Source organism: Cyanistes caeruleus, chromosome 5 (genome assembly GCF_971803275.1).
Source record: "Cyanistes caeruleus chromosome 5, bCyaCae1.hap1.1, whole genome shotgun sequence".
NCBI classification, from domain to species: Eukaryota; Metazoa; Chordata; class Aves; order Passeriformes; family Paridae; genus Cyanistes; species Cyanistes caeruleus.
This window is the reverse complement of record NC_141705.1, coordinates 7,004,377-7,024,783: the sequence shown is the minus strand read 5'-3', so window position 1 is coordinate 7,024,783 and position 20,407 is coordinate 7,004,377. Positions and strand designations below refer to the sequence as shown.

Below are 20,407 nucleotides of genomic sequence, written 5' to 3'. Positions count from 1 at the left end.
GGCTGAGCTCAGATTTTGGCTGAAGCACTTATAGTGGTTTATATCCCCTCATCTTTTTGGATTCTCGAAAATATTACTCGCTGGTGCTTCCCAGCAAACCGTCGTGATTTAGGCAAGGGCATCCTTCCACATAAAACAGAACGAGTTCCCTGGGTGTTCCCCAAGTTTTTGGTCTCTATAATTAATGTACAGTGGGGGGACTACATAGAAAATCCGGGAAAAGGCCCTGCCCTAATCAAGAAGGGCAGAGGGAAGTTAAAAGGGGGGAGCGACAGAAAGGGAGAGGACAGAAAGAAGAAAAAAACAAGTAAGAAAAAGGGTGGGGGAAAAGCAGGCGGGGTGGGGAAGGAAAAAATAGAGGAAAAAGGGAGGAAAAGAATTAATCGCGGGGGGCGGGCGAGGAGCGGGCAGAGGCGCTCCCCGCCCCCGCCGCTCCCGGCCGCCGCCGCCTAATGAGCTGCGCTCTGATTGGCCGGGCGCCGGCGGCGGGCGGCCGCCATTGGCTGCGGGCGCGGCGCTCTCCGCCCCCATTGGTCCGCCCGCCTGCCCCGTATTTTCAGCAGCGGCGGCGGCGGTGGCGGCGGATTCCGGTGTGGAGCCGGCGGCGGGATGCAAGGTGGGCGTGTGGGCGGATGGATGGAGGGCGGGATGGGGAGATGGATGAACGGATGGATGCTCTCTACCCGGCGCGCTGCCCCGTCCCTGCGCACCGTCCTGAGCCACGATGGCTGATATTTATTCATTTAATTTTTTTTTAATAATTATTTTTGCACCGCACCCCCGGGCGGCCGCTGGGCGGGGGCTGCGCCGGCCGCATCCTGCCCGCGGCTCGGGGGATGCGGCTCTTTGTGCCGGGGGCAGCGGGAGTTTTCCCGGGCAGCGCCGCCGGGAGGGCGAGGGCACGGATCCCGGCTTGGCTGCGGTATTCCCGGCGCCGGGGGTGCCCCGGGAGCGCCGCGGGGGCCCCGGGAGCGCCGCGGGGGCCCCGGGAGCGCCGCGGGGGCCCCGGGAGCGCCGCGGGGGCCCCGGGAGCGCCGCGGGGGCCGGGTCCCCGCCGCCCGTCCCGGCGCTGCGCTGCCGTGAACTTGGCGAGCGCGGAGTTGGCGCCGCGGGTGTCTCCGGTTGGGAAATCGAGGTTTGCGTGTGCTGAATTGCGGAAAGTAAACGGGAATCGGCTGGGGGGGTGTTGTTAGATACCGGAGGAAAAGCCGGGATTCTTCCCATAAGTTATTTATGTGGATTTGCCAGATATTAAATACCTCTCCTTCGGTTAATTTGAAATAGATGTGGTTAGGTGCGGTTATCTGAATATACTTTGGCATGAGTTTAAAATAACAAATATGAAGTTAAATATCCTCTATTTTTATCTTATACGTTTCATGGACAAATAGCTCTGTTATTTTGCAACGTATCTTCTTTTTCATGAAGTGTTTTACAATTAACTGTATTTATTATATTTCTTCTGCATATTTAACATCTTGCGACAACCACATCCACGTTTTTAAGTTCTGAGTTTCCTGGTGGTTTTCATGGCAAAAGTTATTTCTGATGACGATACGTTTTCAGACAGAGAAATCTGTCAGATTTTGCAACTTTTTTCTCTGTGGCATTTTTCTCTGCATAAGGCTGCAGTTAGGACTGGGTTCTGTGCTTTCTGTGCCATCTAGTAGTTAGCTGGGAATTTAAATACACTGTGAGCATCCCCAGCTGGAGATGGTACTGGAAGCTGTAATATATTTGTACGACCACTTCTGTGACGTGTGAAAAGTGGAGGTTTTGGGTAGAAATAATTATGGCCATTCAGAAATCAGTGCTTGAATGTTTCTTTCAAATAAAATTGCCACTGAACCTTTAAGGTGCCTAATATAGATTTTGGGTTAAAATCAATGGTTGTGTCGGTGTAGTCAGTGAGATTTGCATCTGCACGTGTGATTAACCCCTTGCTGTGCATTGCAGAGGCAGAAGGATGCTTGTGGGACCAGCTCTGTTGCTAGGCCTGAAAACTTGATTTTTTTGTTGCTAGCCTGAAGCTGTGAGAATCAATACAGATTTTTACATGGAGTGATGGAAGAATTTCAGTCTGGCCCTACCAAGCAGGAGCAGCCCTTGCTCCTCTGGGGTGTGGGAAGTGTCCAGAGGAACTGCACTGCCCCAGGCTTGTGTGTCCTCACCTCCTGCCCAAGCATCCATGGGTGCACAAACATCCTGAGTGCCCACAGGGACCGTGACAGGGGGATCCTTGTTGGGTAAAATGATGATGGATAGGAACAGTACCTGTTGCACCACCAGTGATTTGTCATCTCCCAGGGAAACCTGTGCACCTGTAGTTCTTTGGTAATCTACCCAAATCATCTGAAAGGAGAAACACCCAGGGAGTGAGTTTAAGTTGACTTTATCAGTGTGTTGTAATGAGGTGATTGTGATTACTTGAGTAGGTGAGAAGTTCAGAGAGTTATGTATAAATTATTATTATTTATTATTATTATGCTATTTATACAAGAAATCTGTACTTTTAAAGTGAAGCCAGCTACAGTTCAGCAATGGCTGTTTGAAAGTAGAAATACCCATGTGTACATTTTATGGCACTTTGATTTTGTTACATAATGGCATGCATAATTTTCATGCATTATATAAAATTTTCTCAGAATATCCCGAGAAAACAGACAAAATAAGGTCTACGTCTGTTTGATACCTAGTGAGACTTTCTTAGCCTAAGTAGCAAATTCTGGTTTCTAATAATGTGTAAACAATCTGCAGCCAGGCTGGCAGGCGTTGCCTGCTTGTGGCAGTAACAGAAATATGAAAGATAATGTTAGCACTGCAGAACTGAATTACCTTCCACGCCTCCTGCTTTTTTTCTCACCCAGACAGGTGAGGGGGAGCAGATGAAGGCTTTCCTTTCCCTTTGGCACAGTACTGGATTGCTTCTCCAGTACAAGGTAGAGATCCTGTGACCCCATGGAGCTGTGGAAAACCTTTTTGGTTGTTAGTCTAAATGTTGCTAAGTCTAGGCTTAATATCTAAAGATGTATGTTACTAAAAAATATATTTTCCAAGTATGAATAGATAATAAACTCTTAATAAATGTTTTTCTGAATATTGAACATAAAAAAAGGTTAGGTTAGAAAAAGTGAAACCCTGTTAGTTGTTTTTTGGGGTTACATGTTTTCCTAATTTTATGAGTTGGATAACAGACTTCAGCGTGCATGAAAAGATTTACATAGATAAAATGAATTTGTTAAACATAGATTACTAGAGGTTTGGCATCAGTTATATGGATAAATCATTCATTCATTACAAAACAATCTCAGAATTTCTTATTTTATTTTATTATTTCTTATTTTAACTATTTGGGGGTCTGAAACAATTTAAGTTTTAGTAGGTGCTGTCTAGTTTTTTTGTTGCAAGTTTTTGTTTTCTTTTTTCCTTTTAACATGACCTTGATGGATGGAGAGAGAACATTTCCTTGGTGGGATTACTGAGTCTTCATGGTGGTAGTTTCTGTCTTACAGCGATGTGACTTATGGTAGCACTTTTCTCTGATAGTACCAATGTTTATTTCAAAAGTATGATTTTCATATTTAAACACATGCAGTGCTAGATTGGAAAACTTTTTTAATGACAATTGCATGGCATGTTTGTTGGTAAATGGTTATGTTGAATGACGGGAGAAAAATTAATTTGTAGTTTCTAAAGATCTGTGATTTTTATATGTGTTATTTAACAGAGCTGTAATGTTATCACCGAGCGCTGCCAGTTGAGTGTGAAGTGCAGTGTGTAACATTTCCTGGTAGTAGAGTTGCTCTGAGTGGAGAAATAATTTAAGCAGTACAAGGATTTTTATAGTCCTCTTGTCACAGTTAACCGTTTTGATGAAATACGAATTTACACAACATCTGCCTTTTGGGACCAGCGTTCCCATCAGAGCCTGCTGGTTTCCCACAGCAGCAGCATCCTGCCTGGAGCCTCGTGGCTGGGCAGGATGGGCTGGAGCCTGCCTGGTGGATGGGAAACCACGGCACTGGAGGGATTCACTTGCTGTATCTCCTTGGGGAACTCGGGCAGGAAGTGTTGCTGCTGGCTGTGAGGGTGAAACCTTTCAGTTTCACTTTAGCAGAAGGCATTGCTCAGGCACAGCGAGGTCCCTGACCTGCAGCTGGCTCCTGCAGTCCCTGCTGATCCCCCTGATTCCTGTGCTTGTGTTTAGGCAAAAAACATGTTGTGCGTGGTCTATTGGTGGGGCATGGTTTGGGGTCTGGCACACAGTACTGCTGTTGATTTTGGAGGGAGCAGCACTCTGTTTCCTCAAATGAGGACTTGCAGTGGGATGGGGGAATCCAGCCGGACCTTGCAGTGTCAAAGCAATGAGCTCTCTCCTCGAGACCCTTCTGCTCTATATCCCTGTGGTGGTCACTCTCCTACCAGAGGGGAAGAGCTGGAATTTCATATGGTTGCACCTATCAAATTTTTTTCTTCATAGACCATTGTGTCTTTCACTGTTTCATTTTCCTGCACCATGGGGTGGAGGGTGCCTCTTGCCACTCCTGGCTGAGCTCAGAGATGGTCATTAATGTCTGACTGCTAACATCTTTGTGTGCATCCCAGGAAAGGCAAGTTCACAGGAGGGTAAAGCAGCCTGAGAGACACTGATGCTCCTCCTCGGTAAGGGCTGACTTGGGAGGAGAGATCAGAAGGAGCTTTTGGAAAGATGCAGTTTCCCATCATGGGTCAACTTAGGGCACAAGTAGTCTTTTGTATCAATGGAAAACAGGCACAGTAATGAGAATCTGTGGAAAAATGTTAAAAATAATTCTATACCACTTCTCCCACTTTTCCTACATGGCCTATCTTGGCTAGTAAATGTTCCAGACCACTGCTGTCCCTCAGGAAAGAAACTGTGCAAGTGTAAGGTCTCAGCCTGGGATGAGCAATATTCAGTGAACGGAAGCGGTACCGAAACATTGACACTAAGTGCTGTTGGCACAACATCCTGCAGATTTTGAGGCACAGTTTTAAGAAAGGAGTACTCAAACTAGAGGTTGTACAACTTGGAAAGTCTGGTGTGTTCGTTCTCTTGGGCTGTGTAAGCGATCTCAGTGCTCGCTGCTATTTTTGCCGTCATTCAGGGCAAAATAATTGAGGTCGCTCATCAAGCAAGCTGTGGTGTTGTGAAGACAGCAGCAGACTGTGCCGTGTGCTACCTTGACATCCGCATTTTAGGAGGTGAAGCAAAAATAGTTCCGAGTGTCATATCTTGGTGAAACCATCCAGCAAAACCTCCTGATTCTTGTACAGGTATTTAGTTCAGCCTTCTGCTGCTGCTACCTGAGTCTTTGCTTCTAATTGATCTCTTACTCAATAATTGCAGATTATTACAAATGCTTGGTCAGAGTGAAAAATTACATGTAACAGGTTGCTGTTGTAGGGGAGATCAATCATGTTACCTTAGAGTGGTGAGGGAAAGAGCCCAGACTAGTTAATTGTCTCTTCTTTGGGTTATCCTTCTGTAAAATGGGGATAATCATCATTATAAGAGGTGCTTTAGGACTCACTAAATATATTTGAAGCACTTAGGAATCATAGTTAAAAAAAATAATTGCCTAGTAAATTGTCTGCTTAATAAAATGTAAAAATAAAATATGTAGAATATATTAGGCTTCATAATCATTTAAATAGATGCATGTAGTTTATTTACCTTCTCAATGAGAACTAACAACCATCGAAAGCAAATAGGTCTTTAGGAAAACTATATTGGCAAAATGAGATTATTTAAATTAAGGTTTCCAGTTCACTAGTTTAAATTACTGTTACATTTATGATTTAGGCTCTGATTTAAATCATACTTTGTACTGTTAGCATTCAAAATTTATCATCAACATTGAAGCTGTGAACACAAAAGACGTTCTTGGCAAGACTTGCAGAATGCAATGTCAGTATATTTCTCTGGAATACTAAAAATTTAGAAAACAAAACCTTTCCCTTGACACTTACGACTTCAGATATATGTGGGGAAAAATCCCTTAAAAAGACAAGCTGCAAATGGTTGTATTTTAGTCAACAGACCAATGGGAGGGTGTTCCAATGGCCTGGAAAGGGCCAAGGACTTAGTAGAGGTACTGTTGGCATGTGGCTCTGTGGTCATTGGTCTTTTTAGAAGGGAAGGAATATTTAAATAAAGTCTTTATTGAATAAATAACATCAATCTCTCCATCAAATATGAAAGCACTGGTAATGTTTGCTGTTGCTTTTGTTGATTAAGAGAAGTACCAAGAAAAATTGTTTTGCATTTCCAGCAGAAATACTGCCGAGTGGAAAGGACTTCCTAGAGCTTTTTATTCATTTATTGTTCTGCTGAGCAATTAGAGGAACAAAATCTCTTTACATCTTTTTTACACTTGACAGATTGGCATTTGTTTTTCTCTGTTTAAAAACCCCCAAACAACCAACAAGCTGAGATTTTCTTCAGTAAGGAAGGAAGTTTAGACCAAAGTTTCTGGAATTTTTGACTCTCTTGTGTTACCACAGCTGGGAATACGAAGGGGAAGGTGTGGGCTTCATGTGAAAGTTGCAGGTAGCCCTGTAAACTATGTAAAAACTCAGGACCACCTCTGCCTCCCAGCAGTTTTCCATGGATCCTGGTGCAGCCAAGGGTGAGGATGGTCCCAAGGCTGGGGGAGCCATTGGCGATGCCCAGGTGAGTGCACTGAGAACGTGGTGCACTTACCTCTCTTGCTTGATCTCTTTTGGGTGGTCAAAGGAGATGGACTGCTCACTCTTTTCATGTATGTTCAAGGTTTTTTCAAAATTAAACGCCTGTGAAATTAAGAGCAGAAGAATGGCTCTGGGCATGGACTTACTAACCTTTCACTTGCCTTTAGGAAATGTTGTAAACAGGGATCTGATTTGCACTCGTTAAGAAATGGTAATTTCAGCTTTAAATAATGATGCTTGAAATTGTGATCTGCTTTTGTATCTTTAAGGAGTAAATACCAGATTGCATACATAGTTACGTACCTTCCTTTTTTCATTCTTCCTCAGAATATGTTGGACTAGAATAACCTATGAGTTGTTACTGTGGCTTATTAGCACCACATTTTGAAACCCAAGTTCAACAATCATATTTTCTATCCTCTCCTAAAATAAAATAAAATCCATTATTTGCTGAATTGTTCCAAAATATTGTTTGGCTTATTTTTTGTGTACCCACTTCAGTGACCAGAATGTCAATGAAGGCTTTGTTTAAATGTTTTTTTCTTTATTTTTTTCCTTCCAAATCCACCCACACATACACCTGTTCATCTAAGACTTTTGGGCCGGATATCAGTTCATTTGGTTGGGCTTTATGGCTTTTTTTTCCCCTCCTGCTTCATTCAGTTAACTGCTTGCTGTCAGTTCTGGCACATCCCCTTGTTTTCTGTAAGTTGCCCATGGAAAAAAGGCTTGTTTCCAAAGGCAAAGAGGTAATCTGGCTGGGAGTTGGATTAACTGTTGCAGTAGCTCATGATAAACATCTGTTGCAATACTCCCAGATGAGAACATTGCTTTCAAAACTATTTACTTCACATTTAGAACCGTTCACTTTACTTGTGGTTTTATTTTTTCCCTCTCCAATTACTAAGTTTTTTTCAAAAGGACATAAATCCATGTAGTCCATCTCAGAGACTGTGTTTATTTTATGATACAGACAAGGAAAAGGGGTTGTTGAGTTACTGTTCATGTGCTGAAGCCCCATAATATTTCTGACTGGAGCGCAGAAGCATGTGCATTCCTTAATAAAATCCAACTGCAGAGCAGCCCCTGGGAGTGCTGCCGTGTGTGTCCGTGCTCTTCCTGTGCTGGAGTCCTCTGGATGTTTTCCTCCTCTTCTGAATCTGGCAAGATAAGACTGGTGGGGAGTGGAGTTTAACTTGGATCTGAAATCCAAGGGTGGGTATGTGTTTGGAAGGGTTTGGCTAAGTGGGCTTGGGACTTTGCCATTGAGGAAACCTTCTGCTGTTTATTTGGAATATTTTTAAAATTTTGTTTGTTTGCTTGCTTTATAATTTTTTTTTAAAAAGCTTTTTAATTCTAGGTTGAATAGATAAAATAGCAGCTTGCTTTTGAAGTTAGGTCTGCTAGCAGCCTCTTACTGCTGTAGCTGAGGATCAGCAAACAAGCAAAGCAAGCTTTAGTAGGTTTTCCCAAAACATCAACAGTCTTCTCCCCCACCCCACCCAAACCACAAAACCAAACCATTCTTGGTGTCTCTGGGAAAATAACATTGGAAAACAGTATGGAGTACCTCAAATGGCGAGTGTTTCCAACAAATCGTTTTTCTTTCTTATGTTAATAAGGACGATGCTCTTAACGTCACCATGTTCAAAGTAGTTTCACCCATATTTCTCAGAAGCTGAAAAGTATTTTGTGCTGAATTTTGTATCTAAATGTTTCCTATCACAATCGAATAAATCATCTGGATTACTTTACATATGTGTTAATCTTTACCAGAATTAACTCTCTTTGCATAGCAGTCTAACAGACAGAGAAAGGGAATTTCCAAATACCAGAGCTACTTTAGCAAAATATAAGTCTGTAACTTTATTTCTTGCTGGTTTTCTTAGGTCTGGCAGAACCCATGTTGTTTTAGCAATAAATCTGTAAGAACAGCTGTTCTGACTCAGAGCAAGCACTTACAATTCAATATCCTGTCTCTGATGGTGATCAGCAGGTATCTAGGGAAGCATACAAGAACAGTGATAAAGTGATGGAATCTAAGGTGAGATTTCTTAGTTTACCAGTTTTATGGTGGCATCAGGATTTTCAGAATCTGTATCCTAATCATAATACTGAAATGACAGGTGTGAGACATTTACCAGCCTCAGCTTTGTCTTAAAGACCATGGTAGTGCTAGGATGATAAAAAAAAGGAAAAAAATCCTTGAAAAGTAATGGATAGTATGTAAAAGAGAGAGAAGTAATGGGATAGGCTGGGAAAAGGGGAAAAAAGGGACTATAATTACTGCATAGTGTAAAGGAATGGCAGAAAAAGATTGGCTTGCTACCCAAAAGGTGAGACCCTCCTGCAGTGGAGCTTACTGAGGCCTTGCCTGGCAGGCTCAGCCATCACCTGCATCACATCATTTGGGCATGGGGGAGACAAAGGCAAAACCAGGACATGGAGAAATAGTTGGCTCAAGCCTGGTTCAAGGCAAGAAAGATGGTAGAGGGCAGACAAATTAGGTGTGGGAGAAGAAACACATGGGAAAGGGGAGTGTGATGATGGGAGTGTCTAAGAAACCTGTAGAAACTGAATTATTCTCTGTCTGTAAATATCTGTCCATTCAAATTGATGAATAAGAAATGCTGTCTGTGTAGAAAATTTGTTTTGCAGGTTTGTACTGACACCCTTGGAGCATTGCTGTATTTTTCCCAGGCTTCAAGACACCCAGGTTTTATTTTTAGTGCTGCCCTGGGTTCTATTTTGTGGCGAACCTGTTCCAGCTTGCTGCAGTCATTACTACTAAGACCATCTAAATAGCAACTCAAAAAAGCTATTAAAGCAATGTAAATAGTAATAAATTATTTTGGCTTTGTGTGGATTAAAAGGTACACTTAGGATGGACTTGGTTTTGGGTCAGGTTTTTTAATGCTCTAGAGCAAAAGCGTGACAAGCCTTACTTACATCACTGGTGTGCAGAGGTGATGGTGCTGTACTTTAAATAAAAGACACGAGGGCGTTGTGACTGGGATATTGTCACTGGAGCAGTCACTTAAAAGTAGATTTTTAGGCAAGCTTTTACAAAGGTGTATGGAAAACTGTTATTGACTATCTAAAGCAAATTCAACAATAATATCCAGGAGGTGTTGGAATGGATGAGGAGGTGTTGAAGCAAACTGCTCACCAAAATAAGTCATACTGCAAGCTAGGATCAAACCTGACAAATCCAGGGTTTATTGTATGCTATAGGATGAACAGAAGAGGATGGATTTGAATACAAAAGGGTAAAACCCATCTTGAATTTAAACACAGTTTATGTAATCCTGTGAGCAAGGAGGGTTGGTACAACCAGAAAAAGTGACAGCTTCAGCTGTGGGTAGAGACCAGGTAAAGGGGATTTATCAGCTCAAAAGACAAGGTGGGTACAAGATTAAAAAAACCCCATACTGGTCTTTAATAAGTTGATGTTTTCATATATATGTATATAAATAAACATCAATTAATAATATTGGTAGTATTATGTGTATATGATGTTAGAACAATGTTTCCCATAATTAAAGGAAAACAGTGCAGAAGCAGCTTCACCAGTATGGGAATGGGAAGGACTAAGACACCCTGTTTCAGGATCCAGCTTCATTTACCTTTTTAACAGGATTGCAGGAAATGGATCTTTCTCAGTTCCCAAGAAGGCTTTTCCCAGCCTGGCATTCTCAAATCCAAGGAGCCTGGAGTCTGGGGCTGGTTTTCTCCAATATGTGCTGTGGAAGATGCTTTGATTTGCATGCTCTTACTGTGGCAGCTGTGGACAGGAGGACTACAGGAGTGAATTGTGCTTTCTCTTTTTGCCAGAGAATTTCACCTTTTCCACTGATTATCCATGGTCCTGAAGAACCTGAGTATTTGTTTGTTTTCTGTTAGCAAATAATTTTATATGCCACTTCCACAGTTACTACTCTCAGTAGGAAAATAGCAGGTCTAACAAGGCATATATAAAACAAAATTTTACAAAATCTAATAATCTGGGTTGTACTTGTTGCCCTTACTATGCAGCTTTTTATTAAAAGGTTTATAAAGGTAACATGTCAACACTGACTTTTCCCTCCCCTCGCAGAAATGTTTCTTGTGTGGTTTAGATGCTGTATAACCACCTTAGAATAAACAAATATTCTCGAGAATCAGCCTGGATGCATTTTTACAGCACACTCAGGACTTTTTTATAGATGGTTTTGTATTTTCTGTTACATATCTCCATGTTTGCCTGCCAGATCCTTTGTAAGCATCCCAGTGATTTCACTGGCATGCACAAATAGATGTCTCTGTTATATATTGAACGTAAAAGAAAATTTACTCTTGAATTTCAACCTTCACTTAAAAATATTTGCTTTTCCTATATCCTTACAGGATTGACTTGACTTTCAAAAGGAGATTCCTCAGAATCAAGGAGGAATCTGATGGCACATTTGTACATCAGTTTTTAGTGACTTTTTTACACTCAGATTTTATTTAACTTGTGTAATTCTGTTGTGGTTTTTTTAGTAAACAGAAGTAGCCCTAGAATTCTGTTTCACAAGTGCCTCATTATGCTGAGCTGCTAATAGTTCTGTTAGTATTGTTAAAGTATTAACAGAAGAATAATAATTGCTCTGCTGTAATTGTATTGAGGCTAAAAAAGCATTCTCATAGAATATTAATGAGATCCTTTTTTCGAGGTATGAATTATTGTTTTAGGACAGAAAATAATAATAAAAAAAGAACCATCCTGGAGAAACATAATAATAAAAATCAATAAATTAATAAGGCTTAGATTTAGTCTTGAACTCTCTTGCTCCTCCTCTCCTGACCCCATTTGTGCTTCCTGTAGGTCCCAGGGATCTGCTCTGCACCATATGTGCTCCGGTACCTCGGCACCACAGGGGGCTGGGAGACTTTTAACAATGAATTTTCTTTTCCTTTTTTTTTTTTTATGTTTATCTCAGCCTTAAATTACTTTAACCTTATTTAGTCTTAAAAACTGTGACTGTGGAGCTAATATTTTATGCAGCATTGAGAGGAACTGGAAGTGCTTTTCATTGCTATGCAAAATGCAGCTGGGGAATGGTGCAGAATTAACGACAGGGAGCTGTGCTCTTGAGAGTGTGAGCAGTAGTTTATTTTCATTTCTGTCATTAAATATCTTATTACCAACTATTTGTTTTTTCTTTCCTCTCCCCTGCTGTGCAAAAAAAAAAAAAAAAAAAAAAAAGAAAGGTGATTACTAGAAGGTAAGAATTGTATAAATGCTGGAAAGTACCTAAGTACCTTAAGTCAGTGACCTTCGGTTGACCTCCTCCACTGCTGGTGTGAGCCCTGATATTTTTTTTCAGAGCTAAGTTAGCACCTCTGCCATCCTTTCCTTTCATCAAATCTTACTCAATTTCATACCAAGTTGCTGATTTGTAAGCAAAATCCAAATATAGGAATAATTAAAAGAATGAGCTCTTGTAAATCTGAAGAGAGTGCATCAGGATACAATAAAACACAAGTGTTTCCTGGGACTTGCTTGACCATTAAAAATTTGCAGTTTATATTGCATAATACAATTTTCTGACTGTTTTTTGATAGCAGCTATTTCTAAATAGGCAAATCAGCTGTCATTGCAACACTTGGCTTTTTCCAGACCAGACCCATTGATCGGAATGAAAAAGACAGTGCAAACTTGAGTTTGTTGGTTGTTTTCTGAGATTTCAAAGGGACTTCAATTCATATTCTAAAGCATGTAATTTCTTTTTTCAGTCTCATCTACTAGCTCCTTGTCATCCTTCATTCTCCCTCGTCTGACATCAGTTTCTCTCTTGTCCATTTAAAACTGAAACTTGAAAAACTGCAGTTTTATACTTTGTATTATTCTTCTACCCCGGAGCTGTTTTTAGTGTCTTTATTGCAAGTAGACAGATGGTGATATTTGGTTTCCTGTCAGTTTTAATGAATATAGATAGGAGTGATAAGAACATTTGCTTCGTTTAGCAAACTTCCTTTTCTGGCTTTTAATTAATGAAGTGCTCACTGGTGTGCCGCTGCTTTTGTATGTGCTACAGTAAAATCTCTTCTACGACTCAACTCGTAGTGTCGGATAATGAGAAAAGAGGATGAAAATAACTTTTTCTCTCCAGATCCTTTAAAGTTTACTTACCCAGACTTGGAACACTGCAGACATCAGCCATGGAACTGCTTGTACGAGCTGCTGTAGCAGCATCCTTTGTAGCTGCGTAGTTTGGTAATATTTTGTTTTGATACCAAGAACCCAAAGGAAGTGGTCTGTGTTTGGTGTCTGCTTAACCTTGGGTGAGGTTCAGCTCAGCTTTGGAGTGATTTGCTTCTCATGCAACTTCACAAATAGGATAAGGTCCACAGTAGAAACTTGGTAAAATGGAAAAAAAAAAAACCCCTTGGCTTTTCAACCTTTTTTCCCTGCAATTTGTCCTGCTTCTGAGAGAACTGAAACACTAATCTTTAACATTGATTATTTTTTTTTTCCAAATAGTTTGATTTCTGTGTTAGCTTAGCACAGACATTATTTGAGATTATTGTGAACTATTTTAGAGTTCATTATTTTTAAGGTCTTTTTCCAGTGTTTAACACTAAGGGGTTTTCCTTTCTCTGTGTATATTGGGTTTTTAATACCAAGGCAGAATCAGTGCTTGTAGGCAAAGTTGTTTAAATAATTTCTGCTTTGCCATAACAGTTTTGGTTTCTTTAATGGTAAAAGTAATCATGTCTGTGTGTATAAAACATTGCTGTGGGTAAAGTCTGAATCCTGGCTGTGGACTTAAAATCTTCTTTAGCTTGGTAGCTCTAATAGTTTAACATTATCACCACATGGAGAGGAGTGAAGGACCACAAGGTGATCTTTGGGAACATTATTTTCTGAAGTATCTGACTATTGTTAATTCTGAAGAAATGGATTTTAAACCTGTTGTGTCTTAATATTCCTGTTTCTTGAGTTAAAAAATGGACTAGATTTTGTACTTTCTTCGGGACTTTTGTTTTGCTGTAGCCTTATAAGGGTAGGATTTGGTTCCCTGGTGGCAAATCTGTTCGGGGAAAAAAAAAAGTTGGTTTATTTTAGCAAAGCTGTTTTAAAATACTCCAACAAGCCTGGCAGGAGGCAGAAATAGTTGTTATTTTATGTTATTTCTTAGGTCTTTCTGAAAACGTCACAAAGTGCAAACCCTGTTCCTATGGAAAACTCTTCTCCCAGTGAAAGATTACCTCCATTTTAAATGAGTTAAAAAAAACCCAAATTGTTTTCTCTGATGCATTTGGTGAAGGCAAATAATCAGGTACGTGTGCTGTGTTTATTGCACGGATGGTCTCACCTCTGCAAACAGTGACTGAGGTTTTGAGTGTGTCCTTCCTTCCCAAAGGTCACAAGTAAGAAAACAAACCCTTGAAAAGGACGTCTCAAGAACAGCTTATGTTTAAATGAATACTTTCTGTGCTTGTGTTCACTGCTGGGGGTTTTGCAGTTCTCGTGGCTGTGCTGGTTTGTGCAAGGGTGATGAGGAGGGAACGTGTGAGCCATTTCAGAAGGGAACATGGATCTCTGTGGGCAGCTGCAGCATGGTGCCTTCTGCTTCAGTACCTGGAGGACAGCTGATCTTCTGTGGGACCAAACCCAGGCATGCTCATGTACTCTTTTTATCATGAAGGTCCTTTCTTCTGAACTAAAAATTAACCTTGTTCCAGACAGCAGCGCACAGTTCCAGGGTCCGTTTTAATCTATTTTCCGTGCAGAAATCAGTGTAAACAAGAAATTCATGGTGGTGCCTCCTGGTGTGTAGGCAAGAACATTTTAACATTGTTAGTTGCAGTGTTACGGTTGTGCTTTTCATCTCATTCTGGTTCTTTGTCATCCTTCAGGAAACAGAACCACGTGTCTTCTCTCTTGTAATAAAAGAATGCTTTCTGATGCCTCTCAGCTGGTGTTCCTCACTGTATTTGACATAGGTATTTGTGAACTTTATATGAAATCTACACTTGAATTAATGGGAAAAATAAACACATTTAATTCAGAACGAATAAAACCTTCTCCCTCTGGAAAGAGACCATAGTCTGAATGTGTGGGGTTTATTTTTTCTTTAGCATTTGCTTCTTATTCTCTGAATAATTGTAGTTGCATGTTCTCCTTTTCAATATTTGCCAAAATCTCCAGCAGTTCTTATTCTCTCATATCTTGTTCAGTCATGAGCCAGAAGGAAAGAAAGTCATCTGGAAAAGAAAACCCACAGGGCTTCATTCCCTTCCCACGCCCCATCATTTTCTCTCCACATATTTGAAGATGTGAAGCAATTTAGATCAGCATTCTCCATCGTTCCTTTTTCCTAACCCAATTCCTCTTCTTGCAGAGAGAAACAAAAGGAAGATACAGAAGAGAAGTTGAAGAAGAAAGGAAAGACAGAGGAAAAAATAGTGGAGAAAATCAGAACTGAGTTGGCTTTTCTAAAAGGAGTTGTCCAGGAAGCAAAATGAGCAGCTTCCCTCCTTTTTTGTCTGTTTTTAGCCCATCCCAGCTACTGCAATTCTGAGATAAGTGGGTCAGGCAAAAGGGCATAATTAATAGTGATTTCACAGTTGCTGTGGGTACAGGAGAGCATAGTGGGAAGAATGGATTCAAGGAAATGTTGGCAGGCTCTCAGTGGAAAGCTCCCAGCTGAGCCCTGGGTTGCCATGCCCATCTTCTGCCATGAGATTTTGTGCCAGCCAGGTGGGAGCTGGATCAGAGTGGGAATAGAGCAGATGGACGCTCTACTGGATGCTCTGGTGGATGAAGTGCAGCACATCTTAAGTACACTGAATTTAGTATGGGACAGGATGCATTTGTGAGAGCAGCTGGGGAAGGGATGAATCAACCCTTTGAAAAGCATTGTGGGGAAACAAAGAGCTAAATACCCTGACCAGGGGGCATAATGGCACATAATTTTTTTCTGTCAGATATTCTGAGTTTATTACTAAGGAGCATTTCTTGTGTCCCACATGCACCTCCAGTTTCTGTTACCTTGCAGTGCTTTGTTTCCTCTAGTTGGTGATCATGTAGCATCAGCGAGGCTTGTGTGGGATGTGGTGCACATGATCCAAGGACAGCAATCTGTGCATTTCTGCTGAGAAATTAACTTGATTTTAACATCTGGAGATAAGGAGAGAGCACATGCAGAAAGTTACAGTTTGAAGGAGCTGCTGCAGAGAAACTTCAAACAGATATAGTGGCATTGCTTTCATGGAAGATGGATGGGCAAACCACTTGCATTGTTCAAATCTGCTTTCTTCAAAGTTTAATTGTATTTGCTTTTCTTTTCCTGATGGAGCCAAGTTGCTGTGTCCTGGCCAGGAGATGGTGCCATGTTTTTGGATGCTCCTAAAGCCCTGATGGATCTTTACGAATTCTGGTGCCTCATCTGCTCTTGAGCAGGTGGAGCCCCTTGGATTAATATTCCCAACAGTCTCTGTGTTTGAATTACACATGCCCAACATCACCTACCTGTGTTTGTCACCAGAGCCTGCAAGAAAAGCTTTTTCTGTGTTGAGGAGGAAATGCCTGAACAGCATTCAGCACAGCCACTCTGGAAATGGAGTTGGTGGGAGCAGCGTGTCCTTGTTGCTCATAAAGATTCACTTCACATTAAAGATCCAGCTGTGGCCTTTCAGAGCCAGCTGTTGGGAGATGACTGATGTGCAGCCCGTGCTGGGGATGGGTTGGTTGTGAGGTTGGACACTTGTGCTTGCAGAAGAAAGGCGATGTATGGGATGGGCACTCCCTGATGAAGAGGGGGAGTGCAGCCCCCTTTCCCCATCACCTTGGGAAGATGATCTTATTTTTTTGCCTCCAGAAAAATAGTAAATTCATGCTTTTAAATCTGTAAAGTGCTTGGGGGTACCAACATATTGCAGAATAGTTGGTTATGTACATCTCGTGGTTTCAGCTCTTGAATGCAGAGGATGAAGCAGAAACATCTGAGGGGTTGGGTTTTTATTTTAGATCAAGTCTATGTCTCAGATTTTAGGACATATTAGTAAACTTCATTCTGCTATTTCTCCATGTGGGTTTGAGATTTATGGTATTGAACCTTTGTCCTTTTCATTAAAGTAAAAAAGACTGTTCTCTCTGTGATTATGTCTGTGTTATTTTGGTTAAATAACTTGAGATCTTTATTTATATGATTTAAAATGTTTTGGGTTTATTCCTAATAAAACCACCCAACTTTCTGAAGGATTTTGAAGGAAAAAAAATTAATTTCTCTGAAAGCAGTAGCTCAGTCATCAGCAGGTCTGTTCTGAGAATGAGTGTGTACAGCCCACACAGGGGCACATTTGATTGTCGGATAGACATCAGTAACTGGTATTTTTCTTCACAAAAGAACCTTTTGCTTAATACTGAAGACGTATATAGTCCATTTTTTCAAAAGGAGCATCTGAAAAACGGCTTTAGAAATGTTAGTTATTATCAAACACAAACTTTGGAACATTTTAATTTTTCTAAATTATGGTATTAGTGCAAAGACAATAAATTGGAACTGAAGGATGCTTTCCAATTTCTCCATGCTTTAGACAAAACATTGGTGCATCTGTATCTTTTTTCTGTATGTTGAAAGTGCCATATGGAGAGGTCACTCTGTATTTCAACTGTGAGATGAAATAGGCTACAAGTAGGAAGCCACTCTAAACCAAAGGGTTTTTCAGCAAAGGAAAACCCCCAGATTTGCTTTTGTCCTGTAGTGGACATTTATACTGTTGACTAATAATTATGATTTGTTGTATTCTAACAAAGAGACATCAGTGGGCGATTTTTTGTTAAGGGGAAAAAAAAGATGACATATGTAGGAATAATGCTGTCTATAAAAGCTACAAAGCTTGAAGGCGAATACAGTGAGCTGGAAAATGGTGATCTGGACCCTTAGTAAACAAAATGTAGGTGGGCAGCTGCAATTACATCTTTAACACACAAATGGGGAAAAAAAACCCCTTCAGTTCTGCCTGAGTCGCCTTTAAGCCAAATGCAGGGGCTTAAAGAGAGAGATGATGAAAAGAATAAAGGAAGAAAATACCAAGTATTTGGCAAATGCCTGGTGGGGGAATGTGGTTATCATAAAGGCCATTGGGGAAAAGCAGATGACTTTGTGGTCATAAGATGCTGCTCCTCCTCAGTTTTGTAACTTGCAGAGTAGAAACAGCACAACTTAGATCTGTCCAAAAAGGCTCAGGAAGAGTGAGGACAAACTTCTGTTGATGATCTGCTGTAAAGCAGTGGCCTCTGCTGAGGGGAAAAATTATGGATGGCTAAGGTATCCAGGGAGGATGGAGTGCAAAATGATGCTTTGGTTGTAACTGAATGCACGTTCTGCATCTTTGCAAAATTAATACTAGTTTCATCCTGGAGAAACTCAGAGTGTGAGCTGTCAGCATAAGAGTGATGGAGTTTGCTCAGATCAAGGAACAGGATGGGCAGAGGAAAGAACAGGATCTTAACCTGGGTGTGGATGTTGGAGGAGGGCTCATTTCTGGGAAGGAAAGGCATGTCAGAAAATAGTTAGGAAGTGATAGCCTTGGGAAAGTCAGAGCTGGAAAAAGCCAGGAGTGGTTAACACCATAAAGGACACAAGTTTGAGGAAGGTGAGACTGTTCTAGATATATTGGGGGAGTAGGAGTTTAGCATTGACCAGTTTGCCAAGCAGAGGTGGTGAAAACTGCAATATAGGGCTGGAAATCAAAATATTTTCTTCCTTAAAAAGGACTTCTCCTTCATGTTTTTAGGCCTCTAATGGATTCTTGGTTTGAGAATAATTGTGGTTATTTTCTTGTTCTTTTTATCCCTCTTGTTCAGGCTGAAAATAGAATTTTATGTAACAATCAAAGACACGAAGTTTGTTTCTTAAAGGAGACGTTTAACACTAACACGTCAGGACAGTGTTTTGGGGTTTTTTTCTGTTCCATTCCTCCAACCAGGAGAAATCACATGAAATTTATCATTAAATCAGAGGCACAAAAGGTTTTCTCAGCAGAACATGGTGTCAGTACTTTGACTTAGAAAGGAGTTGTGCAATTCCACTGTATTTTTCCTCTTGCAATCCACTTTTCACAGTATGTTGTTCCCATTATGAGTTTATGCTTCAGGAAATTGTGCCACTTTTTTTAAATTTTAATTTATTTTTTTTTTATCACAGGATTTTTAAATTGAGTATATCTGCTCCCTATAATTTCAAAGCAGAGAGACTTCCTAGGGCATGTTCTAGCCTTTCTATTTCTGTAACAAAGATCTGCAACTTGGTGGTAGAAGACAAATGATTCATTTTGTCAGGAAAATACCACTTTTCTAAGTGGTTGTCAGGGCATGTCTGAAGCAAATACAGAAAGATTAAAAGCAATCATCTTATGTAAATGTTCAGCAGGACTCTGGGAAGCAGATACAGAATCAACAGTCAAGAAACTTTGGATGGGTTGCAATAAGTATCTTGTCCTGTGTATTTCCATAGTGGTGTGGGCTTTTAAACTGTGGGCCCAATTGCAAGGAAATACTGAATATTGCTTTATATGGGGATTTGGATACCAATGAACAGATTTCTGCCTGGGTTCCATTGCTTAAAGAAGTGTTGAGTAACTGTAATGTAATTTTTTTAAGCAAACCAGGTTGCAGTGAGAGGAAATATTAGTTAAAACTCCAGGTGATTTCAGGAGTTGTGAAACTGCTATGGAAAGTCACTGAAGATTTATCAGAAACATATTTTGATGAATAAAATATGTGTGTTGCTTTATACTTTAATCATGAATCAGGAAAACCCCTGCAAGAGGCATGGGAAGAGCAACTGTATTTTACATCTTGTCCATTGTTCCCTTTTAGCTTGGCTATCTGCCCTTCTAGTAAAAATTTGTGTTTCTATAAATTCACTTTATATACATTTGCATCACATTTATATATATGTAAATTATATCAAGATATCAGATGCTCTTGGAATTATTCATTCTTCATGCCAAGATGTGTTCACTGATAAGCTGTAGACAGTTTTTCTGAGATCTATTAGAAGTACTTTCATGAGCCTTTTCCCCTCAGTTTTGGTGCTTTTCCAGAAAGAAGCCATTGCCTCTTTTATTCATAATTTAGTGTGATTATTTGTCATTGTCCCAAAAGGACTCTGACAAAAGGTTATCCTAATATGAAAGGCTTTTTTAGCTGGCGGTGGCAGGAGGCTCCTGCTGGTCCCTCAGGCTGCAGGAGGGGACCGAGGCACTGAATTCCCACGTGCTCACAGTGGAAACAGTCTGATGGGAGCCTTTGAACCGCACTTGTCTTGGATGTAGGTCCACTCTTTGGAAATCACTGCTTGAATTTGGAAACTCCAGTTCACTGCCTTCTCACCTGGCCCAGTGCTAAGCCTCCATCCTCATCCGGCAGCTTCAGCATTGCTGTCCCCTGATCCCGTAGAAAACATGAATTTTCATTTCAATGTATGGCACACTAACTGAGACAAAAGGAAAACTGATGCAGGCTCTTCATGGTACAATTCTGCCTTTTTTAACACCAGGGATGCACAGCTCAAAATGAGCACTGCTAAGTCAACACACTTTTTTTTTGTTGTTGTTAGCTTTTTCACAGAACTGGTTTATTTTTGAGGGTTGAAGATGTCAAGCCCTAGAGAGGAATTCAGCATTTTTTTGCCCAACTCCTCATTTCATTTACTAGGTC

The 20,407-nt window shown here is 40.8% G+C and overlaps 1 protein-coding gene and 1 long non-coding RNA gene across 5 annotated transcripts in view; both read left to right on the top strand.

Annotated features, from left to right (window-relative positions):
- The first annotated feature begins 529 nt into the window (after positions 1-529).
- The window catches only part of CTBP1 (C-terminal binding protein 1), a 150,059-nt gene continuing 130,181 nt past the window's right edge, over positions 530-20,407 (top strand). For 2 of the 4 annotated variants that reach the window (XM_086889986.1, XM_086889982.1), the window contains exon 1: positions 530-616. In XM_086889986.1, coding sequence (XP_086746112.1) covers positions 610-616 — 7 coding nt within the window. In that variant the 5' untranslated portion in view covers positions 530-609. The remainder of the gene's footprint in view (positions 617-20,407) is intronic. The other 2 variants (XM_086889983.1, XM_086889987.1) reach the window with 2 other exon arrangements.
- On the top strand, positions 13,875-16,840 carry LOC111928283 (uncharacterized). Its single transcript, XR_015287053.1, has 3 exons — positions 13,875-14,015; positions 14,596-14,682; positions 15,081-16,840. It is a non-coding gene; the product is annotated as an uncharacterized LOC111928283 (long non-coding RNA).